This window comes from Nanorana parkeri, unplaced genomic scaffold (genome assembly GCF_000935625.1).
Source record: "Nanorana parkeri isolate BGI_ZX_2015 unplaced genomic scaffold, ASM93562v1 scaffold132, whole genome shotgun sequence".
NCBI lineage: Eukaryota > Metazoa > Chordata > Amphibia > Anura > Dicroglossidae > Nanorana > Nanorana parkeri.
Window position 1 is genome coordinate 1,660,373 of NW_017306400.1, and position 23,942 is coordinate 1,684,314.

Here is a 23,942-nt window from a genome sequence, read left to right on the forward strand (position 1 = left end):
AAGATTAAGTCCATCTGCCAGAGCAGAGATTTATAATGTTTGTGCCATTTATGCCTTTTGGGGAGTTTTTCAATATTAAATGAACATTTAAATCTTGGTATTACTTTGCAGCTCTTTAGGGAATACGTGTCAGTTGGAAATGTGATTGGTTTGTTTTAGGGATTTTCAGATACCATTGCCAATACCTGGCATTTTCACGAGAACTACCAGGGTTGCTGCGGCTGAAGCTGCGACTGGGCCCTGGAGCTCCACCACTGTACCTGAAGTCATAAGTCTGTATTGTTTTACAAAAACTGTCACATGACCATAAACAAAAATGTATCAATACTTGTATCTGTGAGTACTTGGGCAAGTATCAGTACTTGTACTTGAAAAAATGGTATCGGTGCATCACTTATATATTTATTAGAAAAAAAATCATACATTAAAACAGAGATGTACAAATCCCAGGAGTCCCTTATGCTCCTTAAAAATGACAGCTGCCTCCCTAACTTTTTTGAATTTTTCTGTAGTCTAGTCTTGGAGCTGGAAAAGTATCTGTACTTGTACCAAGGACGGTACTTGGTATCGGTGCATCCCTAGTTTGATTTTTAAATATTGATTGTGCACAGAAACACTGCTTGAGGGAGCACAGGTAACATTTTTCCATCCGAATGCAAGACAAGAGGTACTAACCATGTGTAGACCATGGTACAGTCACATGATATGCCTTTGCGGGGACTCTATTGTAACCTTGCTTGGTTGCCTGGTGTGTCCCTTTCTAGAATACTAAAAAAGCTGGCTTTACCATGGAGCCTCAAACAGGCTTTGTGCAGAGAAATTGACAGTTGTTGTGTTTTAAGTTAGTACTTAATGTTTTCCGTTACTCCCTTTCTTTGTTCTCTAGAACACACTTTCTTAAAACACAACAACTGTCACACACTTAAAATACTTTCTTAAAAAAAATACTGTCTTAAAAATACACATGTCAAATTAGCAAAATTGTTCTCTTTCCCTAAGGTTTGGCCAGAGCGAAATCTGTTCCCACAAAAACCTATTCCAATGAGGTTGTCACATTATGGTACAGGCCGCCAGATGTCCTCCTCGGGTCTTCTGAGTATTCAACGCAAATTGACATGTGGTAAAAATGCAAACAGTTTTCTTGCTATGACAGAAGTTCAAGACATTTGCTGGAAGTTAATAACTATCTGTAGAGTGTTTTAATATAAGAAGATATACTTCTCTCATGTTCTGAGAGTCTTCTGTGGCCGTTTTTTCTATCCATCCTATTTCCCCTCTGTTACTACTGATTGTGCAAAGATTGTGCCAGAAGAGCCACTGCTTCCCCTCAGAGAGCAAAGATCCCACTTTTCAGCCGCTGGAAATAAACTGCAAGTCTTTAAACATATTTTGTTTTAATACACCGGAAATATATTTGGCTGATTTCAATTTAAATGTTCAGTGCCTTAACGTGTGATTCCACTTTTCTGCTGTCAAATTTGAGAAAACCTCACTGTTTGTCACGTTTTTCTATCCACATAGCATAATTAAAATTATTTTTTAAAATATATTTCTTACCTTTTAACCTTTTTTTTCTTGGTGAAGGCCGTTTGGCAGTTTGAAAGCGAAGCTAGATGGTCAGGCTGAGGGTCAGACTGAACTTCCTCTTATTAACCTGAATGCTTGAACCCTTGAAACCTCGCTTTGACAAACAGTGCTCAAATCTGGTTTACAATGGATAGTGAGATCTGCCAATGCAATACAGACGGGGTTAATTAGAGTACACATAACTTCATACAACCCCTTCCTTAACATTACATAGGGGGCGGCTAGGTAGGATTTTAAGTAACTAAAAAGCACTTAAAATATTAATGGCTTTTCTTTTTTTTTTTTTTTTTTTTTTTATTTTTTTTTTTTTTTTTTTCTGCAATACAAATAGGAAAATATAACAAACATAAAAAAGGTGTTATCCCAATCTGACTGAAAACATGGAACTACAATTTAAGGACCCTTTTACTATTTTGCGGGGTTGCAAGGCACATTGCAATCAAGGCAGCCCTTTGAAATAAATAGGATGCCAATGTGCCTTAACATGCCCAGCACGGGCATGCACAATTTTTGGCAAAGCATCAATACTTTTTCTGGCACAGCAACACATGTAATGTGCGTTGCCACACGTTACCGCATCATGAAAGTGTAAATGGGCCCTAAGAGGTTTTTCAGGTTTTTTTCGTTGCGTTAAGGGTTCTGGCCATTAGAAGTATAATAAATATGTAAAACCTAGTTTTTCAGGCTGAAGCTGTATGCATGTTATACATTGTAATAATCCAATGAGTTTTATTTATGTGATTTTCTTTTTGTTTAAAGGGGTGTTGGCTGTATATTTTTTGAGATGGCTTCTGGAAGACCTCTCTTTCCTGGGTCCACTGTAGAAGATGAACTTCATTTAATTTTCAGGCTTCTAGGTAAAGGATTATGACATTTTAATGTATGTTACCTACATATCACAATATAAATTGCAACATTTTTAGAATCTGTCTTTATTCAGACTTGCTTGCATAAAAATAAGAGCGTTTTACAGATCCAACCAGCGAGAGCCATCAGTCACAGGATAAACTTAGCTATTGGATTCTGCCAATAGGATTTGAGACAGATTATCTGCAGGCAGGCTTTATCAGTAGGCCAAAGTGCTGTATACGGTGCTGGGTCTTTAAGAAAAATAAGTGGCTAGCTTCACTTCTGTATTTTGCTTGATCATGAACTCCAACCTAATTTACCGAGAGCTACAATTTAAAATGTGGATATGATGCTTTCTGAAGTTTCTGTAGCGACCCATATTTTTCCTCTTGTGTGAAAGACATTTACAATAGTTGAAATATATAAAATGTGACTGTAAAGATGAAAGGATGTCATTGTGGGACATTTCAATTCTTGTATATATTGCTGAATTTTACCAAAATCGTCGGCATCCACATTTAGATGCGGTGTAGGGCCTTAATTATTTAAATGGCTCCTTTCGCAATTGTATTTTTTATTTGACCCAATATATTTTGTAGCAAAGGTAGAGTATTATCTAATTTCTTTAAAGTGATTTAATATTACTCTTCATTGTGAAAAAATAATCTCTTGTCTTAGTACAGTGTACCCTGACACTCTACATACCTAGATGAAGATCAAAACCATTTTTATGGAGGCTGTCCTGGTGCTTTCATGGTGAAATGTGCCATACCAGAATGGTTATGCACCAAAACCGCAGGGTGCAGAACCTTAAAAGTAAAAGGCTCATACTTTGCATATGTTTAAAAGTCCTGTTATTACCATTGTCAGCCCTAACATTTTTTGTGGGTCTCTCTTAAACTTTGTTACCCTTTACGAAGAACCTTACAACAGGTCTAAACCCTGACGGCTGCCATTACTGTGCCCAAAGTTTCCTCAGATGCCAGTAGAAGAAACTCTCGGTAGTTTTGAAGAGACATGTAGAGTAGGATTCTCTGGATAGCAAATGTAATAGGCAGCTTGTTGTCTGCTGTAAAACTGGCCTTACATGGTGCAATGTAATGGTACAACCGCCATAGGATTACCAAAAACGATGTAATGTGGATGTCTACCTGATCTGATAAGTTAGCCAGGCATTTTCAAATATGAATTACAGACTCTGTACAGTCCCCTTTTAATGTATCGAAGTTTTGGGGTCTAAACAATCTTTTGATTTTGTAGAACATCAGGCAGCCTCTTGCACTGTATTGTCGATCTGGAGTAGAATGTACAGTCAGATTGTAATACTATGTGGTCAATTTCATATGGCCGCTTAAAAAACTGAATCTAAAAAGTAGGTTTTGACTTTTTTCCTGTTAAAGTTCAGCTCCACCCCTTCTTCCAAAGGAGCCTTCCTGTTGGTCACTATGATAAGCAGCTTTACTAAACAATAGGAAGTCTCAAGACATAGAAAAGGGGCTATTTTTATATCAAAAGTTAAGATGTGCATATAACTTAATCCATCTGTATGTCTGAAGCTACTGATTATTTCGATCCATGGTTTTCATGAAAGTTAACAACTGATTATACATTTTGTTTGTTACATACTCCGTTTTAATTCCCTAGGTTTTTTACAGATTTACTTTGTGTTCATTTAAGCTACATTTTTTTATCTTATTTTTTTTTCCCTCAGGCACTCCAACAGAAGAATCCTGGTCTGGAATTTCTTCAAATGATGAATTCCGAAATTACAACTTTCCAAAGTACAAACCTCAACCACTTCTTAATCATGCACCAAGGTAGAGATCACATTTGGCGGTTCTATACAATCCAGATAAGCATTGTGGTTTTTCTGATGAAAATAAAGGATCAATACCTATTATTTTCATGTTTTCTTTTCTATCCTTCCCAAAAATTAATACTTGCATCCATTTATACCTGTACGGTGTTTACACAGTTTGTGAAGTTTCTGCAAATAGAAATACATTTTTAAAATCCCTCTTATTACATTTTGTCATTGGATGTCTAGAAAACAGATTAAGGGGCACCCACCTTCGTCTCAGTTCTGCTATATGCATAGAAGGAAATGTCTAGCTTTAGTTAAATGTGCATACATTTGTATAATGGGACATTTAGCTGTTTTTGGGATGGAAACTCATTTCATTTTTCTGATGATCTTTATGTGGCTGTGAATATCCACTGATGGAATGTTTGGAGTGTAAATCAGACCTAGCTCTCTGTTACCATGCAAAGGCAAGCTTTATGCAGCTCTCTGAATCCCAAGTATTTACCATGGCAACAGTGTGAGACCTCACAAGTCCCAACACTTGAAATGGGCAAAGAGGGACATTGAGGTTTCTTGTAATAAGAGATTTATTTTAATGTATTTTCCGTCCCCTCAGAAGATTCCCAGGCACAGCTTATATAACAAATCGATCAAATGTATCATAAAATCAGTTATTATTTTACACAATGTTCAAGGGAAGATTAAACTGTTCAGAAAACAGTATATGTGTTAGCTCTCCAATATTTCATGATGAGAGAATATACACCTTTTGTACAGTTTTTATAAATAGTACGTTCTTCATCTTCCATTACTGCCTTCTACCCCTGTGGAGGAAACATGTCACCCCCATGTACACTGTGGTATTATCCAGAATATTCAGACAAGTGACATGGTTGCAGGCATCCTGTACTTTTTTTTTTTCTTATAAGGGACATTATTTGGCCTAATAAATGACAATCTGACACATCTGTGTACCAAACACCCCATGCAAGCTTCCATCTCATGCTTCTCCTAGCTCATTTGTCGATGGGCAAATGTGGAATGCTTTCTTTTAAATTCCACTTTCAATTGAGATGAGTTTGAAACACTTCTCAGTTCATTTAGAGTTAATTGAGAGGTAGATTTTACTCTCCATCTGATCACATTTGATATCCCGATCTGCATCAGCCTGGTTTTGCATTCCCATTGACCTCCACTGGACAAAAAGCAGTTCTAACACGAACAAAAACGCATAGGAAGGCCCTTACAATGGTCTGTCCCAGTCTTTCCATGGCTGCACAGCTGCCAGGCTGTACTGCTCTAACGCACGACTTTTCCAAACAAACCCAGTGCAATGTTCACTTTTCTTCCTCCGTTAATGAAAAATTTTAATTCTTCAAACAGATTTTTTGTGTGATAACTGCAGTTATGTCTGTTTTTTTTTTGCTAACATTTAACTTGTATGTGTTTTTTTATTTTAGGTTAGATTCTGAAGGAATTGAGTTATTAACACGGTTTCTTCAGGTAAGACTGTGTTTAATACTTTGTTTTAATTGTTTGAATGCATGCAAACTAATTAAACACAATCTTTTCTTACAAGCATCTTGCCTTAAAGTGTATTTTCACTTTTGCCATAAAATTTGAGAAATGTGTTTTTATGTGCCCCTAAGTAGCATAGCCAAAAATATATTTTTTTATTAATACTTCTTACCTTTTAGATGTGTCTGTATAGCAGGCCCTTGTACGCTTCTCTCTGTTTCCATAGAAAAACTGGGGACATTATGAGCTCCCCCCTCATTAATATACAATAATTCTAGATTTTTAACCCTTTGTTAGGACAGACAGTGTTCAAATCTAGTTTACAACTATTAGATCTTCCAGCACAGTGCATTGAAGAGCAAAACTCAGAACAGCTTTTCTTCTAGAATAAGGAATGCATTGTTCAAGCTGATTTTTAAAAAAAATGGTTATGCTATGTGAAAAAACTGCAACAAATAAATGTTATCCAAATTTGTTTGCAAAAGTGGCAGAAAGCCAATTAAACGAGGGGGTGAAGATTCTTGATAATTCTTTATACAAACTAAATACTATTACCATGGGCACAAAAAAGATGTATTACTTTTTTTTTGTGGCAGTTACGGAAACTCCTCGCAGGTTTGATGAATTTGGTGTAATTATCTTAGTAACAGCGGAGTATGGCTCTTCCTGTAGTAGCCAGGAGAGCAAGGAGGTTCGGTAAAAAGACTTTGCTGCTGGAGTAGAAAACATATATAAATATAATTTACACATACACTGCTCAAAAAAATTAAAGGAACACTTTGAAAACACATCAGAATTCAATGGGGAAAAATATCATGCTGGGTATCTGCTGTATACTGGACGGGGTAATGTGTTAGGAACGAAAGGACGCCACATCGTTTGATGGAAATGAAAAATTATTAACCTACAGAGGGCTGAATTCAAAGACACCCAAAAATCAAAGTGAACAAATGATGCAGCAGGCTAGTCCATTGTGCTGAAATTTCATTGCAGCAACTCAAAATGGTACTCATTCGTTTGTATGGCCCCCACGTGCTTTAATGGATGCCTGACAACATCGGGGCATGCTCCTAATGAGAGGACGGATGGTGTCCTGGGGTTTTTCCTCCCAGATCTGGACCAGTGCATCACTGAGCTCCTGAACAGACTGAGGTGCAACCTGGCGGCGTCGGATGGACCGAGACATAATGTCCCAGAGCTTTTCTATCGGATTCAGGTCAGGCAAGCGTGTGGGCCATTCAATGGTATCAATTCCATAATCCTCAAGAAACTGGCTGCTACTCTCGTCACATGAGGCCGGCCATTGTCATGCACCAGAGGGAACCCAGGAACCACTGCACCGGCGTAGAGTCTGACAAGGATTTCATCCCGATACCTAATGGCAGTCAGGGTGCCATTAATTGCCTGTAGAGGTCTGTGCAGCCCTCCATGGATATGCCTCACCAGTCCATCACTGGGCCACCACCAAACCGGTAATGCTGAACGATGTTACAGGCAGCATAACGTTCTCCACGGCTTCTCCAGACTCTTTCACGTCTGTCACATTTGCTCAAGGTGAACCTGCTCTCATCTGTGAAAAGCACAGGGCACCAGTGGCGGACCTGAAAATTCTGGTGTTCAATAACAAATGCCGATCGACCTCCACGGTGCCGGGCAGTGAGCACAGGGCCCACTAGAGGACGTCGGGCCCTCAGGCCACCCTCATGAAGTCTGTTTCTGATAGTTTAGTGAGAGAAATTCTCACCAGTGCTCTGCTGATGGGTTAAGGGCCTTCTATGGCCCTGTCCCGCTCTCCTAGAGTAACTAGCTGTGTCCTGGAATCTCCACCATGCTCTTGAGACTGTGCTGGGAGACACTGTAAACCTTCTGGCAATGGCACGTATTGATGTGCCATACTGGAGGAGTTGGCATGCCTGTGCAACCGCTATAGGGTCCAGTTATCGCCTCATGCTACCAGTAGTGACACTGACTCTAGCCAAAACGAGTGAAAAACAGTCAGAAAAGATGAGTAGGGAAAAAAATGACAGTGGCCTCCACCTGTAAAACTATTCCGGTTTTTGAGGTTGTCTGGTTGTTGCCCATCTAGTGCGCCTGATAATCTCATTAACACCAAAGCAACTGAAACTGATTATCAACCCCCACTGCTACTTAACTGACCTGATCAATATCCCAGGAGTTCAATTGACTTGATGCTATACTGTGATTAAAAAGTGTTACTTTAATTTTATTGAGCAGTGTATAGTTTGGCTAGCCATGGCCTTAAAATCAATGTTCAATTAAAGTATATTGCCATGGACTGGCTGCTATACACTGATCTGCCATAAAATTATGACCACTGAGAGGTAAAGTGAATAACACTGATTATCTTCTTACTTTGGCACCTAAAAGTGGATGGGATATATTAGGCTGCAAGTGAACATATTTAAAGTTGGTGTGTTGGAAGAATGAAAAACAAAATGGATAAGCGTAAGGATTTGAGCTTCTAGGGCCAAATTGTGATGGCTAGACGACTGTCAGAGCAACTCCAAAACTGCAGCACTTGTGGGATGTTTCTGGTCTGCAGTGGTCCATAGAAGGAAAACCGGTGAACCAGCAACAGGGTCATGGGCGGCCAAGGCTCATTGATGCACGTGGGAGCAAAGGCTGGCCTATGTAGTCTGATCCTATAGAAGAGCTACTGTAGCTCAAATTGCTGAAAGGTTAATGTTGGTTGAGATAGAAAGGTGTCTGAACACACAGTGCATCGCAGTTTGTTTTGTGTGTGGGGCTGCGTAGCTACAGACCAGTCAGGGTGCACCAGCAAAAGCGCCTACAATGGGCGCATCAGAACGGGACCACAGCACAATGGAAGAAGGTGATCTGGTCTGATGAATCACGGTTTCTTATAAACTATGTGGATGGAAAGGTGCGTGTGCATCTGTAACCTGGGGAAGAGATGACACCACGATGCACTATGGGAAGAAGGCAAGCAGGTGAAGGCAGTGTGATGCTGTGGGCAATGTTCTGCTGGGAAACCTTGGGTTCTGCCATTCATGTGGATGTTACTTGAAAACACATACCACCTACCTAAACATTGTTGCTGACAAAGTACATCCTTTCATTGAAACAGTATTTCCTAATGGCAGTGGCCTCTTTCAGCAGGATAATGCACCCTGCCACACTTCAAGAATGGTTTGAGGAACACAACAAAGAGTTTGAGACCCCGAAATTGTCCTTATCCCAATCCAATTGAGCATCTGTGGGATGTGCTGGGAAAACAAAAATGTCTCATCCACCTCACAACTGACAGGACTTAAAGGATCTGCTACTGACGGCTTGGTGCCAGATACCACAGCATACCATCAGAGGTCTTGTGCAGTCCATGCCTTTTACAGGTCAGGGCTATTTTGGTGGCAAAAGGGGGACCTACTCAATATTAGGTGGGTGGTCATGTTATGTGTTATCGGTGTATATTTAACATGTAACATCACACAGCTGAAATGTAATTTCCGTCAACCAGGCCAGTAAATCAGAACCTGTGTCATCTTTGTAAAGTAACGCAGGGCAACTAAAGGCGAACAATTAATGTACAACTAAAGGCTCCTGTATGAAAGTGTAAGCAAGTACCGAATTCAGTTACTATGTGATGCACAAGCCTCATCTTTAAACAAAAAAAAACTTCCTTTTCCTTCCAGGACTGAGCCAAATCCTACTTCGTTTGTGTCTCACATCCTCCTCCTCCCAGACCCTGCCACTCAGTGGGAGGGTTTCAGCAATGAAGGCAGTGTTGTCAATCCAGAAAGCAGTTGGCAGGACTAGTTTTGGCCAGGTGCTGATTGACAAGCTACAGGCTTGTAAGTCATCTTTGGCAATGCTGATAGCCATTTTCCTCAGTGATTTATAAAACCATTTCCTGTTTTACAGTATGAATCTAAGAAGCGGATTTCAGCAGAAGATGCTATGAAACATGCTTACTTCAGAAGTCTTGGAACTAAAATGCAGAGCTTGGCGGAAAGTAAGATCATTAAATGGATTCTTGATGGGATCTATTGTTAGAATTGCATGAAAAAATAGAAATTAGAATTTACTGGGAAATATGTTTTCATTATTCTTCAGAGTTAATGTTTGGATTTAAAGTGTTAATGATATCAGAATGGACAATGCCGCAGGTATAGCCTGTAGTCTAGCTGCAGGAGCAATCCAACATTTGCCAGCAGCGAAATTCGCTCTGTGCTGAACATCGTACTCCCTTTTAAATGTGACACTAAACTCAGAAGTTAAATCTTAAAAATACATTCAAGTACCTTTAACTATTTAACAAAAATGCATCTTATTTGTGTATCACTCAGCTGTAGATCTTCACATCATCCTTGAACTTGTGCTGACACTGTCCTTCCTTCTGGAGGGTGGATAGTTTTGTTCTCCATTGTCTCTGTGTGTTTTGTTAAAGTAGCCACTTTACAATTAATACATTTAATAAATGGCTATGAAAGTGCTGAATTAACTTTCCTTAACCCCTTCGTGACGGGAGACGTACACTGTACGTCCAGCCACAAAGGACAGTGCTCTGGAAAGACCAGCTTTCAGCCAAAACCACACATTTTTAGGGCTGCAACCAATTACTCGATAATGAGAATAGTTGTCTCATCAATTAGTTGGTTGGATCCCCTAGCTCTCTCCTCCATACTGGGAGGAGAGCATAGCAAGCAGTGCTATTGTAGGGCTGCAACAATTAATCAATTCGGTTATAATCGATAATGAGAATTGTCGGCAACGATTCTTATCGATTTAGTTGCTGCCACCTCTCTGCTCCTCTGTTCTCCCCACTGGTGCTGGCTGCAGCCGTCTGTGTCCTTTTCAATGCCCGCCTGTACCGGCAGAGGCTGTGGGGACACAGACCACTGCAGCCGGCGCCAGAGGAAAGGAGAGACTGTTGTGACTGCATTTCCCCCCTGTACCTTTGCTGCTTTCCCGGTCCTTCTCTGCCGTGTATGCCTCCGCTGCCGCCTCATGTCTCCTCTGGCCAGGCCCCGCTCTGCCTCGGCCAGGCCCCCCGTCCCGCCTCCTTTGCCGCCCTGTTCCTCTTTCTCCTTCAGGTCCCTCCTCTGCTGATTGACAGCAGACAGTGGGCGGTGCAATAGCCAGCCTGCTATTGGCTATTGCAGTTTCGAAATATCCAATAGCAGGCTAGCTATTGCTCCCAGCAATAAAGTAAAAAAAAAAATTAAGTTAAACTAAAATTAAATAAAAAGTTTAAAAAAATGCACCTCCCTTCCGCAGTGTTGCTCGCACTGGAACGCATTTCAGTGCAGTGCGATTTAAAAAACCGTGCATACCGTTTTAATCTGAAATCAACGTTATGTCTGTAACACTGCATTTGTGTATTTTATTTTATATGATGGTATTTTTTATGTTATCCGATTTAATCAATTAATTCGAAGTTAATGGCTAACTAATCAATTATGAAAATAATAGCTGCAGCCCTAGGCATTTGCAAATTGAAATGGCCAATAACAAACTGGCTATTGCATCGGCCTTCTACCTGCTGTATTTTCATTCAGCTGTCGTCTTCTGAATCTTGCCACTGGCAGCTGTCATTCCCTGGCTGAAGCTATTCAAGCGCCATGTGTTTTACAATACAATTAGTTTTTTTAGGTTTTTTTATTATAAAAGTTGCAAAAAAAAGTAATTCTGCTGCGGGAGGTGCTTTGCAGTGCCATTTATTTCAATGGCATCCCAAACGCTGATTTAAGTGTATGTAAATCCAAAGATTTAGAATGACTAATAAAATATAAGTGTACTTTAAAACAAAGTTAATTTATCCTTTTTTGTCCTCTTCCCCTGGGCTAGCCTAATGCACCCTCCCACACCATATATGCAAACTTGCCTCCGGCAGCCACAGTTATGCTGTTTGTTTGCATCTAAGTGGTGCAAGTCTTCACTGTCCTGTGGCTGCATATTGGTGCCCTATAGACTTCTATGGTTTTGTGTCCTGAGGCCGGAGATGATTCTATAGAAGTCTATGGAGCTGCAATGCACAGGTGGGGCCAGGACAGTGAAGACTTGAAGTGCTGGGTGTAAACAAATGGTGGAACCACCACCGTCTGATCAAGGTGAGTATGGATCTGTGGAGGGTGGGTTAGGTTAGGGGAAGGAGGCAAATAGGATAAATGCACGTTGTTTGAAAGTATAATTAACCTTTTAAAGTGTATGTAAAGCCAAGACTGGAGGATTTTCCCTCCCCTCTTTGGTGACAACGCTATGATTTTGAATTTCTTCTTCTCAATGATCACTAGGATAAATGAAGGAGTAAATCTCCCTAACAGGTATACAATAAAAAAATTTGACCCTTGAGGGTCTAACTCTTGACCATTGCTTTATCTTACACTTTAAGTTTAAGTTGTGCTGCCTGCTGTAAAGCCCGGCTCCAGTTAAAATGTACTATTTTATTGTAGATAGGCTTTAACCCCTTTCCTGCTCTGACTAGTTTCTATTGCTGTCTTTGACACTATTGGCAAGAATTCCCCTTACTTCCTGTGAGGGAACGATTGGAAATGTCTCCAGCAGGGCACAAACAATGATTTTTTTTTGAGAGTTTGTTAATTTTTTTTTTTTTTTAAACTGAATGTAATCCTCTTTTACTTTTTAGATATATCAATATTCAGTCTTCAGGATATCCAGTTGCAGAAAGATCCCGGCTTTCGAAATTCTTCCTATCCAGAGACAGGTACAGTTAAATGCATGGAAAGCGTATATATTTCTTTTCTTTTAACAGATATTGTCTAATATCTGTAGATTTTAGGTTGTTCCCACTTATCATTTGTGCAATAAACAATAGCAGGTATCTATTGGACAAAGACCCTTTGAAATGATCTCGTTGAATTTGTTGGTACCCCTTGAAAAAAATTATAAATCTTTGGATGGTTTTCCGTAATTAGTATTACACATCATCAATCTTGTTCTCAGTCAGTCAGCTTATTTAAATGGTGGAAGAAGTCACCCTGCTGTTTGGTATCATCGAGTGCACCACACTGAACATGGACCCGAAAAGGCAGGAGATTGCAAAGAAAATTAAACTAGCATTTTAAAGGTAAAGTCTATGACCATCTCCAAGCAGCTTGATGTTCCTGTGACTGCAGCCACAAATATTAAGAAGTTAAAGGTCTATGGGAGTGAAGCCAACCTGCCTAGACATGGCTATAAGAGGAAAGCCGACCCCAGATTGAACAGAAGGATGGTGTGAATGGTAGACAAAGAGCCAAGAAAACTTCCAAAGACATACAAGCTGAACTCCAAGATCAAGATACATTGGTTGTTGTTTGCACCATCTGCCACTTTTTTGAGCAACAATGAGCTCAAAGGATGAAGACGCAGGAGGACTCCACTATTGAAAGAGAAACATAAAATTAGCAGATTGGAATTTGCTTAAATGCTTATTGACAAGCCACAATGTATCTAGGAAAATGTCCTTTGGACAGTTGAGACAAAACTGGAGCTTTTCTGGCTAGTCACCTTGGCTCTATGTTCAAAAACGACAAAATACTTAAAAAAAACACCACCATACCTACTTTAAAGCATGGAGGAGGCTTGGTCATGTTTTATGCTTGCTTTGCTGCGTTTGGCACAGGGATGCCTTTTATCTCTGCAGGACACGAGTCCTGGAGCAAAATGTACTGCCCAGTGTCGGAAACCTCTGTCTCAGTCACAGATCATGGGTCTTCTAAAATGGTAATGACCCAAAACATACAGCTAAAAGCACCAAAGAAAGTCTAAGAATAAAACATAGGACAAACCTGAAGTGGTCTTCTGTGAGCCCTGATATGAATACCATTGATCATCTCTGGAAAGAGCTGAAACATGCAGTCTGGGGAAGGCACCCTTCATACCTGAGACATCTGGGAGAGTTTCATCAAGCAGAGTGGGCCAGACTACCTGTTAGTAGGAGCAGAAGTCTCATTGTGAGCTACAGAAATCGCTTGTTTGCAGTGATTGCTTCTAAAGAATATGTGACAAAATGTTAGGTCAAGGATCCCATCATTTTAGTCTATAGCATTTTCAGATCTTTTATTTACAGTATTTTTTTTTTAATCAAAAGCTGTCAGATTTTTATTAAATATGGAATAAGCAATGATGTATGGCAGCTACTTTCAGAAAACATTATTGGGTAGGCGTGTATGTAAATTAGGGATGCACCAATATCAGTATCTGTGCTGATACTGGGCATTTTTACCAGTACGCGTGAAAATGCCCTGATACTAAAGACCTATACCAGCGCTTTCATTTTTCAAATAAAGTAGCTGCCTTAGGTCCCGCGTTTGCCAGGGTCCACACAGTGCCTGTCTACAGCACTTCCACCACCCCCACATTTCCGTCTCTTGAAACCCTCCACCCAAGACATCAGGCCGGCACACCGGACCAGAGTAGCAGCATAAAATATGTAGCGATATATTTTTCTGCATTGCTATATAATGTATTGCTGAGATTTGTAGTCCCTCTACAGCTTAGACTCAGTGGCAAAACTACCAGGGTTGCAGGGGTCACAGCTGCAACTTGGCCCTGGCGCTCCACCACTAAAATCATTAGTCTGTATTGTTTTAGAAAAACCTGTCACATGACACACACACACAAAACTTTTTCTATTTTTTTTTTTTAGATTTTTTATAAACCTTTTATTTTTAGATTTTATTCATTTTTTATTAAATATTTTTAACTTTTAGGTGCTTAGGGGAAATATTAAGGGTCTAAACAGACCACTGATATTTCCTTTTTTGAAATGGAAAAAGAGTTTGAGAACACAATCTCTATTTCTGCAGCCCCACTTATAAATGAACAGGAATCCTCTATACTGAGTGTTCCTGTTCATTAATAACATGAGAACATGGTGTGTTTACTATAACCACAATCATGAATGAACAGGAGGTGATGTAGATCACTTCCCATTCACTCATAATTGAGGATAAAGTAAACATACTCAGTCCTCTATTTACAAACACTCAGCGATCACTGATCACCGAGTGTTTGTACTCGCTCTCCGCGCTGTCACAGGAGGCTGAGTGGTGCAGGGAGGAGAGACGCCGGCCATCTACAGCGCTCTCCTCCCGCGGCACTCGGCCACCTGTGACAGTTTCTCTTCTCCCCGCTGGGATACAGAGCAGCGCCCAGCAGGGTGGAGAGAAAGAATGGATACACTGCTATATCGGCCAGAAAATGGCACTTTCGGCATTTTGCCAAAAGTGCCATTTTCACACCATATGTTTCGGCGACCGATATATCGGTGCATCCCTAACTTGAAGTAATTGTTTTCTTTACGACTTTATCAGTTTCTCACATTATTAGAGGAATTTTGGCCCACTTTGCAACGTTGCTTCAGTTCATTGATGTTTGCGGGCATTTGTTTATGCACAGCTCAAGGATTTTGACTGGGCCTTTGGAACACCTTGTTTTGTTTGATTGTTTTATTTTTCAGCTATTCTGTTGTATGTTTGCTGGTGTGCTTGGGATCATTAAAGGAGAACTATGGGGTTAGGGCTTTTCCCCATAGTTCTCCTTAGGGTAACGGGAGGACACAAACTAGCGTCCTCCCGTCACCCTAGGCTCAATATACCGCGAGCTGTAGCTCGCAGTATACTGAGACGCCGCAGTATACCGCGAGCTGCTGCTCGCGGTATACTGAGCCGCCGCAGCTGAAGCGGATCCTGACAATTATGTCTGGATCCGCCCCGCTGCGTGACTGACAGCTGGCTCTGCCTATCTAGAGGCATAGCCAGCTGTACCCGCCCCCTCCCCCATCCATTCCGCCAGTCAGCGCTGGCGGATTGGAATGGGGAAGGGGGAATCCAGCCCCTCCCCTGTCACAGCAGACAGCCGTGACAGGATCAAGAGGTGAGCGAACGCCGGTATGTGTTCGCTCACCTCCCGATCTACTGAGCCGACCTGTGACAGTCTCATTGTCACAGGTCGGCTAGAACTATGAGGTGAGTGAAAAGCACTCATGTCATAGTTCTCCTTTAACCTGTTGCATTACCCATTTGCACAGTCTGACCTTGGGGTGAATTTGCTGGGACGTCCACGCCTGGGAAGATTGGCAACTGTCTTCAGTGTTTTCCACTCGTGAATAATCTTTCTCACTGAAGAATGATGGACTTTAAATTGTTTGGAAATGGCTTTAAAACTCTTTTCAGACTAATGAGCAGCAACAATTGCTTCTCTAAGATCATTGCTGATGTCTTACCTCGGCAATGTGTTAACACGCATCTGAATGTTTCAGACCAGCAAACTGCTAAAACGTCTGCTTTAACCACTTTAAGTCCGCAGTGTTACACCCCCTTCCCATCCAGGCCATTTTTCAGTATTCAGCGCTGCAGTACTTTGACATTTATTCCGTCATGCAGCGCTGTACTGAGATAAATTTTATTCCATTTTTTTGGGGGACAGATAGGGCTTTCTTTTGGTGGTATTTAATCACCACTGGGGGTTTTATTTTTTTACTATATTAAGGAAAAATTACCGAAATGTATTTTTAAAAAACGGTTTCCCGTCGTGACGGGGTCACGTCGCGTAAAAAGACACCAAACATGTCAAGTCCCCAAACATGTCGAGTACCCAAAATTGGCCATAGGTGACGCTTTAAAAGCTTTTAACACTCATCAGTTTAACATTATCAGTGATTGATGGCCCTAAAATGATTGCTCCCACTCCAACGTTCGCGACGGTATGTAACGTGTAGCGCAATTGTCGTTTTCGCGCGCTGGTGCACCGGACACGTATTTCCTTTTTATTTGTGCTTAAACGTGGGGGACTTAACATTTTTGGGAGATAATTTTCTCCTTTTTTTATATATGACTTTTATTTTTATTTTACTTTTTATGTTTTTTTACACTTAATGTCATTGCTATTACATAGGGGGTAACAATCCCCCTATATAATTGCAAAGGCACACTGACGGGTCCTCTTTATGGAGACATTGGGGGTCTCTAGGACCCCTTATGTCACCTGGGGACCCCAAAAGCAGATGAAACAGAGATCTGCTTCATCAGCTTCTTCTCTCTGGCTATAGCAGCCAGATGACTGACAGGTGAATGCGGAAGTGATGTAATACACATCACTTCTGCATTCACAGCATAGAGGGGAGATCAGCAAGGAGGAAGATGCTGATCTCCCTCCCATCTTACCTCCTGACACCCTCCCGAGTCGTTCCCTGGCCGCAGATGGGGCAGCAGATCCCGGGATTGAAGCTCAGGGGTCAGGAGGGGAGGCAGCACTCGGGGGGGGGGTCACACAGCCAGCACATACACACGATCGGCAGGCTATAGAGCCGCCCATCATGTGTATGTGAAATAGCCGGTAACGGCTCTTTACATCGGACGGGTTCTTTCTGCCCATGCGCGCGCAGAAAATAAATGCCGTCTAGTTACGGCAGCCCGCCAATGTGACTGTGCCGTCCGTCCGTTTTTTTTGTAACGGGCGGACGGCAAGCGGTTAATTGAGGTGGTCAAACTGGCTGATGATCAAGCAGGGGCATTTGATTAGCAGCACCTGGCTGCTACTTAGCCTCTATGGAAGCAGTAAGGGTGTACTTGGTCTCCCGCACATAACTTCTCCATTTAGGCTGATATTGAGACCTTCTAAGAACCAGATGATTTCTATTATGTGGTGATACTTAAAACCATGGAATTCAAAGAGGGTGTACTTTTCTTTTTCATATATATATATATATCTGTGGCATGCTATTGATGTGGGGTAATTGTGTTTATTTCGAGGATCATAAAGCTGTTGGGTGTCACTGAAGCTGTCTAGGTCAATGTCATTTGAGTCCCTCAATGTCATTTACTCTGGATCCTAATATATTTTTCCTCTGAATTTTTTCATGTTCATTAGAACAACGTTATTAGTTAAAGGCTTACCATTTATCATGTCACAGGGAGATAGATTATCGTGCTATTTTTATAGTCCCTCAGAAGTCTTTTTATTTGTGAAGGCTTTACAGCCATCCAAGTTAGAGATTTGAAGTGAAATTGCTTTCAAGAATTCTAGTAGTTAAGTGCATGATGTGCAGAGTGCAGGGCCCTGATGGCTTCATCATTCCAAATTGTGAATCCACATCGAACTTGTATTGGACAATTTTACCAGTGCTATACCAATCTGTTTTGCTGCTTGCCTCAAACTAGTGTAACTCTAGGCCCCAACTTATTTTATTTTTTTTTTCTTTCAAGTTTGGTTAGATTGGAAAGGGGTTGAGATTTCTGCTAGGTTTTATGTTTTTTTTTTCTTTTATGCTTTCTTCCCAATGGGAGGGGCACTTCTCCTTCACTTCCTGTGTCATAACTAGGACAAGAAAATAAGGGTCATTTCATCAATAAGAATAAAAAGCAGGAAAAGCACTGTTATTAAATTGGGGAAGGTCTACTTACCCTTTCGTATTTATTAGAGAGATTCTCCTCCCTCCTTCTGTGGTCAACCAATAAAGCATAAGGAACAAAATTTGGTTTCAGCAAAAGGACGGTACTAACACCTTGCAGTTGTCTGTTTTCCCATCCATGTCAGTAGGACTCTATCGATAAAAGGTAGTAGAATTTTGTTGTCATCTTTAGAGTGTGAGTGTTCTTAGATAAATAGAACCTGCTATGGAAAGCCCTATAACTCAGTTTCTACGCTCCCTTGTTTTATATATGAAGGTGATCAATCTACTGGTACTAATATATTCAGAATTAATGACTGACTTTGAATCACATATTAGTTTTATTGTTTCTAACACTGTCCATCTTCTTTTCTGTTATTCCTTGTTGTCTTGTAGGGCACGGCAAGAACAGACGACAGAGCATGCTCTTTTAAGATGTTTTTCCTATCACAGTTTCATATGTACAATGGAAGCTTCTATGGCAACTTTTACTTCTGGTGGACTAAGGACTATCTGTTTGTCGACACTGATCTGCCTACAATGGGGTCGTTTTATTTCAGGCCTGCAGATTTCTATATATTTTTTTTTTCTTTTTAATATTTGTTGTCACAGTGTGACAAAGCTTGTACAGTCAGTTTTAAGGTCTCTTCTGCTGTTAGAGCCAGTAGGTTACAGCTGTCAGTGTGGCTGCAATTCTTGTGCAGGACTGAGACACAATGCGTTATTTATTGCCGAAACGTTGCTGCTAAATGACTACTGTCGGAATATTTACCATAACAAACAGTTGAATGCCTGAAGAAGTTGCAGTGGCTTGATAATCTGTGAATGCATCATTATTATTATTTTTTTTTTTAAATAATTTTATTCCCAACATTTGTTTTATGTTTTCCCTTTTAAGTTTTATATTAAATTCTGTTTCCATTCAAGTTATTTTTTCCATTGCTCTGCCTTCAGTTAAACGGACCATGTTTGATAATTTCAGTTGGCGTAAATAATTCCTGAAAAGATTGAGTAAGCTTATTTGGTAACCACGTGACCAAGATCATGGTGACCTTTTTATTTTTTCATGGCAAGAGATTACCAGGGTGATAGTAAATCAGGTATAAAGTGTTAATGTGTCCAAAATGCAGGATATTTTTAGCAATTACAAAGAAACCACCTTTTAGGAGTTTATATTCTCTTAGAAAATGCTTACAATAGTGCTACTAATGAGGCTTAAAAGTAAAAAAAAAGTGCTCCACTCAAGAAATGTTTTTTGTTCCCGAGTGGAGAAAGGGGAGGTTTGCCTTTTAATTGTTTGTGCTTTTGGCAGTGACATTTCCCCCATCCTGTCTAGGCAGACAAAACTTGACTGTGAGGAGAGAATGCACATCCCAGAGTGGATGCTTTGTATCAATATATAGACAATGTTCTCTCTAGAGCAGGGGTCTCAAACTCAACTCGGGGGCCACTCCACAAATGTTTTTCTCCCATGGGGCCACTTGCCAAATTTCATACTTTAAAATAAAATTAAACTGTATCCTGTTTGGTACTACGGACCCCAATACACACACAATAAGGCCCCATTCATATCTGTAGGTTCAGGTGCGATTAGGGATTCCTGCGTTAGGAACTTGCACTTTCCTGCAGCAGTTATCACTAATCTGGTGTTTACAAGTCGCAGCTGTCACCTGTTCATGATCAGGTGACAGCAGCTGCATGTAAACGCCTGCACACCGCATGTAATGGTTTGTGATATGAAGTCATTTGGTTAGGAATCAATTACTATCCCCGGACGCATCGATTGTGCATCCAGGGAGAGTGTTTTCTAACCACATGTAGTAATATCACATACCATTACAGGCATTTACATTCAGACTGTCACCTGATCATTAACTTGAATGGGTGACAGCTGCCGCTTGTAAACGTCAGATTAGGGTTTCCTACTGCAGGAAAATGCAATGCAAGGAATACCTAATTGCACCTACACCCCACCACCACCATACACATAAAAATATACTACCCCTGCACAAATAAAATAATACACCCCCCACCATACACATAAAAAGATACTACCCCTGCACAAATAAAATAATACATCCCCTCCATACACATAAAACTATACTACCCCTCTACATATAAAATAATACACCCCCCTGCACATACTGCACAAACACTCTGGATTGTATTAGTGAGGTCTGCAGCAGACCTTGCCAATCGATTACCGAGTGCCGACACAGAAGCAGCTCTGCGGTCTGCATTCGACATAGACCGTGGAGCCGCTTCCTCAAGTCGGGTACGCGACGGCCTGTAACCGCGTACGCGACTTGTGAGTTGGCTGCGGGCCACATAGTACCGGCTAGCGGGCCGCAACTGGCCTGCAGGCCGGTACTTTGAGACTATTGCTTTAGAGGCAAACTGAACCTGGCCGTCATAGGTGATATGTGAAAATCACTCAGCGGGTAGTTGATCATTTACTCTATTGAAAGACTAATAAACGTTTAGGGTGACTCAAGCCCAGCAGTGTACCCAAGCTGCCAGTTTGGTGGCAGAAAGCAGTTAATAGATTTCCATATGTCCATATCGGTAACAGTATTATGTTATTGGCATCACATTCTAACATTTATGTCCCACTTCATGAAATTACTGAACGATGCTCATCTCAAGAATTGTGCAAATAATTTGATCCTCATATGTGTTGCTTTTTTAGATTTGTGTTTTGCTGCAAATATTTGGGGGGGGGGGGGGAGTACTGATGAAGCAACTTATGGCCTCCATTTAAAAAAAATTGAGGTAGGATTCTTGTTGCCCATACCAATTAAATTTTACCATTTATATGTTTAGCAGAGAGTAAGCCCTCATTCACACGACTAACACCCGGCCTGATACGACAGTAACAGGCCGCTCCCGGGGAAGGACAGGTACTGCGTGTGATTGTACGCAGCAGCCTGTTCTTCTCTATGGGAGTATGCGGCCATACGCCGGCGTACCCTCACCCAAACTGCATGTCCGTGCGGGTGTTCCTGCTCGGACGCAGACAGGATCCATCCCGTCAGTGTACGAGTACGGACACCCGCACAGACGTGCAGTTCAGGTGAGCGTAGGACTGTCTACTCCCATAGAGAACAACAGGCTGCTGTGTGCAAATCACACGCAGCACCTGTCCTTCCTGGTTGTGGCCTGGCACGGAACTGTACGTGCCAGCCATTACTCGTTTGAATGAGGTCTAAGAAAGGAAAGTCGATTGGTTGCAGGCAGTAACAATCCCCTTTATGATGGCCAGACTAGAGATGGCCAGAGACTTCTCTTTTAGATTTACCAACCAGTATATAGTGAGAAAGCCTACTCATTAGATTGTTTTGATGGGCCACTGCATTACACACAACTATCTGACTGTACAATCTGCTCTAAATGTGTCAAAACTATGTGGCTGTCTTTTTAGATTTGCAAACAGCTATGTAATGCAAGGGCGTATCTTAACAATCCACTCAATGTATACTCAATCTGGTAGGCCCTATATAGTTAAGTCTAAAGCTGTGCACACACCAGTTGAAATCTAATTGAACAATCTTTATTTAGTCTCCTTTAGATCTGCCAAAGCTGTGTAATACAAGCCCTGTATAAATCAGTTTGGTTGCAGTCAGGCAAGCTCTTGTACTACATAATGGTTGGTAGGTCTAAAGGTGCCCATACACCTTACAATTATCTGCAGATTTTCTGTGGTCAGATGGAAAAAGTGCAACAGATTGGCCCAGGTGGAGATTACTCCATCCACACAGTTTAGCGTAGATGGAGGAATCTGTTGCACCTTTTCCATCGGACCACAGAAAATCTGCAGATAATTGTAAGGTGTATGGCCAGCTTAAAGTAGATTGTACAATTTGATAGCAAGATGTATAGGTGGCTTTAAGGAGATTGTAGTATCTGATTTGTAATTCCAGTAAAATAATAAAAGCATGGGCAGCTATGCAAGCTATAAAAGCACAGTGCAAATCCAATACAAATTCTCAGCAACCATTCAGATTTATGAAAAAAGCATGTCTGATTGGATGCTGTCAGTTGCTGCATAGTATTGTTTGCCATTCTTTATCACCCCAAATGTGTTTTATGGGATGCACTGATACCAGTTTTGCGAGTACACGTACTAGTACTTGTACTTGCCCAAGTACTTACAGATACAAGTACTGATACATTTTTGTTTAGTGTCATGTGACAGTCTTTCTAAAACAATACAGACTAATGATTTCAGGACAGTGGTGGAGCGCCAGAGCCAGGTCTCAGCTGCAACCCTGGTAGATTCTCATGAAAATGCCAAGTATTGGCACTGGTATCGGTGCATCCCTAGCTAAAAGAAAGGTATATGCACTTAGTCATTGACTGCACTCTGTCTGCTGCTTTTCTCCTTCATTATTGGATAACCCTGTTTATCTTGTATTTGCTGATGGGAAGTACCATAGAAATTGTGGATTACTCTTTAATTAAATCATTTTACAGGAGCTGATGTCGCTATAGGAACAGCATTGGGGGAGTAGGCAGAAAATGAATGTGTGCACATACCTCTCAAGTTTGCCTTGGTACATTTGTAGTTGCTCACAGTCTTTAAAGTAATATCACTTATAGGTAACAGCCACATACATTTGTATAAAAGATATAAAAATGTAAACCTTTTGAAAGCAAGTCTGTCAATATCCTGCATTTCCATTTTAGAATGATGACATTGAGAGTTTTGCACTCTTCCTGCATTCTGTGACAGAATGCATTAAAGTTTATGGTAGTGATTGTGAAACACCCTTGTGATGCCTACGGTGCGTGGGTGGAGCATGGAACTCATGTGAAGAAATGACACTGCTGCGGTTCCCAAGATCTGAAATTAGGGAGTGATATGAATCCACCAGCATCCATTTTAATGTGAAATACCAGATTTGTGAGGACTTCCTCCTTTTCAGATGAAGAAAATGTGACTTCCAAAGGAAGTCATCAGCTGTGTTTAGTTGCTTTGAGAATTGCTGAGTCAAACAAAAATAACCTAAAGAATAAAACTTCAATGAAGTTCACGATATAACCTATCTTCCTGTTTTCTGCTCTCTGCCGTGTTAAATAGGTCAGAGCAGTGCAGCGTTATGAAGATATAGAGAGATCCTGTCCCCACTTAAGTGTATGGGTAACAGAGTGCTCTTGTGGAAGACATAATTTGGGACTGGAAAAACTTTGTCTCTTATTAACATATCATCACAATGCTGCTTAAAAAAATAAAATGTATTTGACAACCAAAGCAGGTAGAGCAGCCAGCCCAGCTCAGCTATACTAGTGCTGCATCTTTTCTCCGCTTGTAAATATTTGCCAGGAAAAAAAAAAGTTTGACCAAAAAAGCACAACCACAAATGGCTTCTGTTTCTCATTGTTTTGTTATTTAATCTTCACAATTTTGCAAAACTGTATTAGAGCTGGTGCCGGCAATGAAAGATATATTTCCTGCTGGCAGCAGCACTTACCTATATGAGCTTAGTACATAAAAACACTGTAAACCCTCCCCAAAAACCGGTCATGTTGATCTCCAATCGGTGTATCCTGAATGAGTTGCTTTTCTTTTAATCTCCCTGCATTCAGGGTCTTGCCACTTCTGTTCAGAAGAGAAACTTGTACTTTATTTAACAGTATTACGTGACTTTTTTTTTTAACTTTATTTGTGAATAGTGATTGTGGAACACGTGGTTTTGTTTCATTTCTATATCCAGTATATTAAAAAATGAATTTTCTTTACTTTGATTTTTGTTAGGAGAAAAAAAACAAGCTCATGTTAAAATAGCGGTGAATATTGGACCACTACTA

At 40.8% G+C, this 23,942-nt stretch overlaps 1 protein-coding gene across 3 annotated transcripts in view; it reads left to right on the forward strand.

Moving 5' to 3' along the window:
- The window catches only part of CDK17 (cyclin dependent kinase 17), a 139,916-nt gene extending 120,712 nt beyond the window's left edge, over positions 1-19,204 (forward strand). For all 3 annotated transcript variants that reach the window (XM_018553884.1, XM_018553885.1, XM_018553886.1), the window contains 7 exons: positions 1,000-1,120; positions 2,347-2,444; positions 4,148-4,253; positions 5,701-5,743; positions 9,662-9,752; positions 12,387-12,464; positions 18,531-19,204. In XM_018553884.1, coding sequence (XP_018409386.1) covers positions 1,000-1,120; positions 2,347-2,444; positions 4,148-4,253; positions 5,701-5,743; positions 9,662-9,752; positions 12,387-12,464; positions 18,531-18,568 — 575 coding nt within the window. In that variant the 3' untranslated portion in view covers positions 18,569-19,204. The remainder of the gene's footprint in view (positions 1-999; positions 1,121-2,346; positions 2,445-4,147; positions 4,254-5,700; positions 5,744-9,661; positions 9,753-12,386; positions 12,465-18,530) is intronic.
- Positions 19,205-23,942: the final 4,738 nt, after the last annotated feature.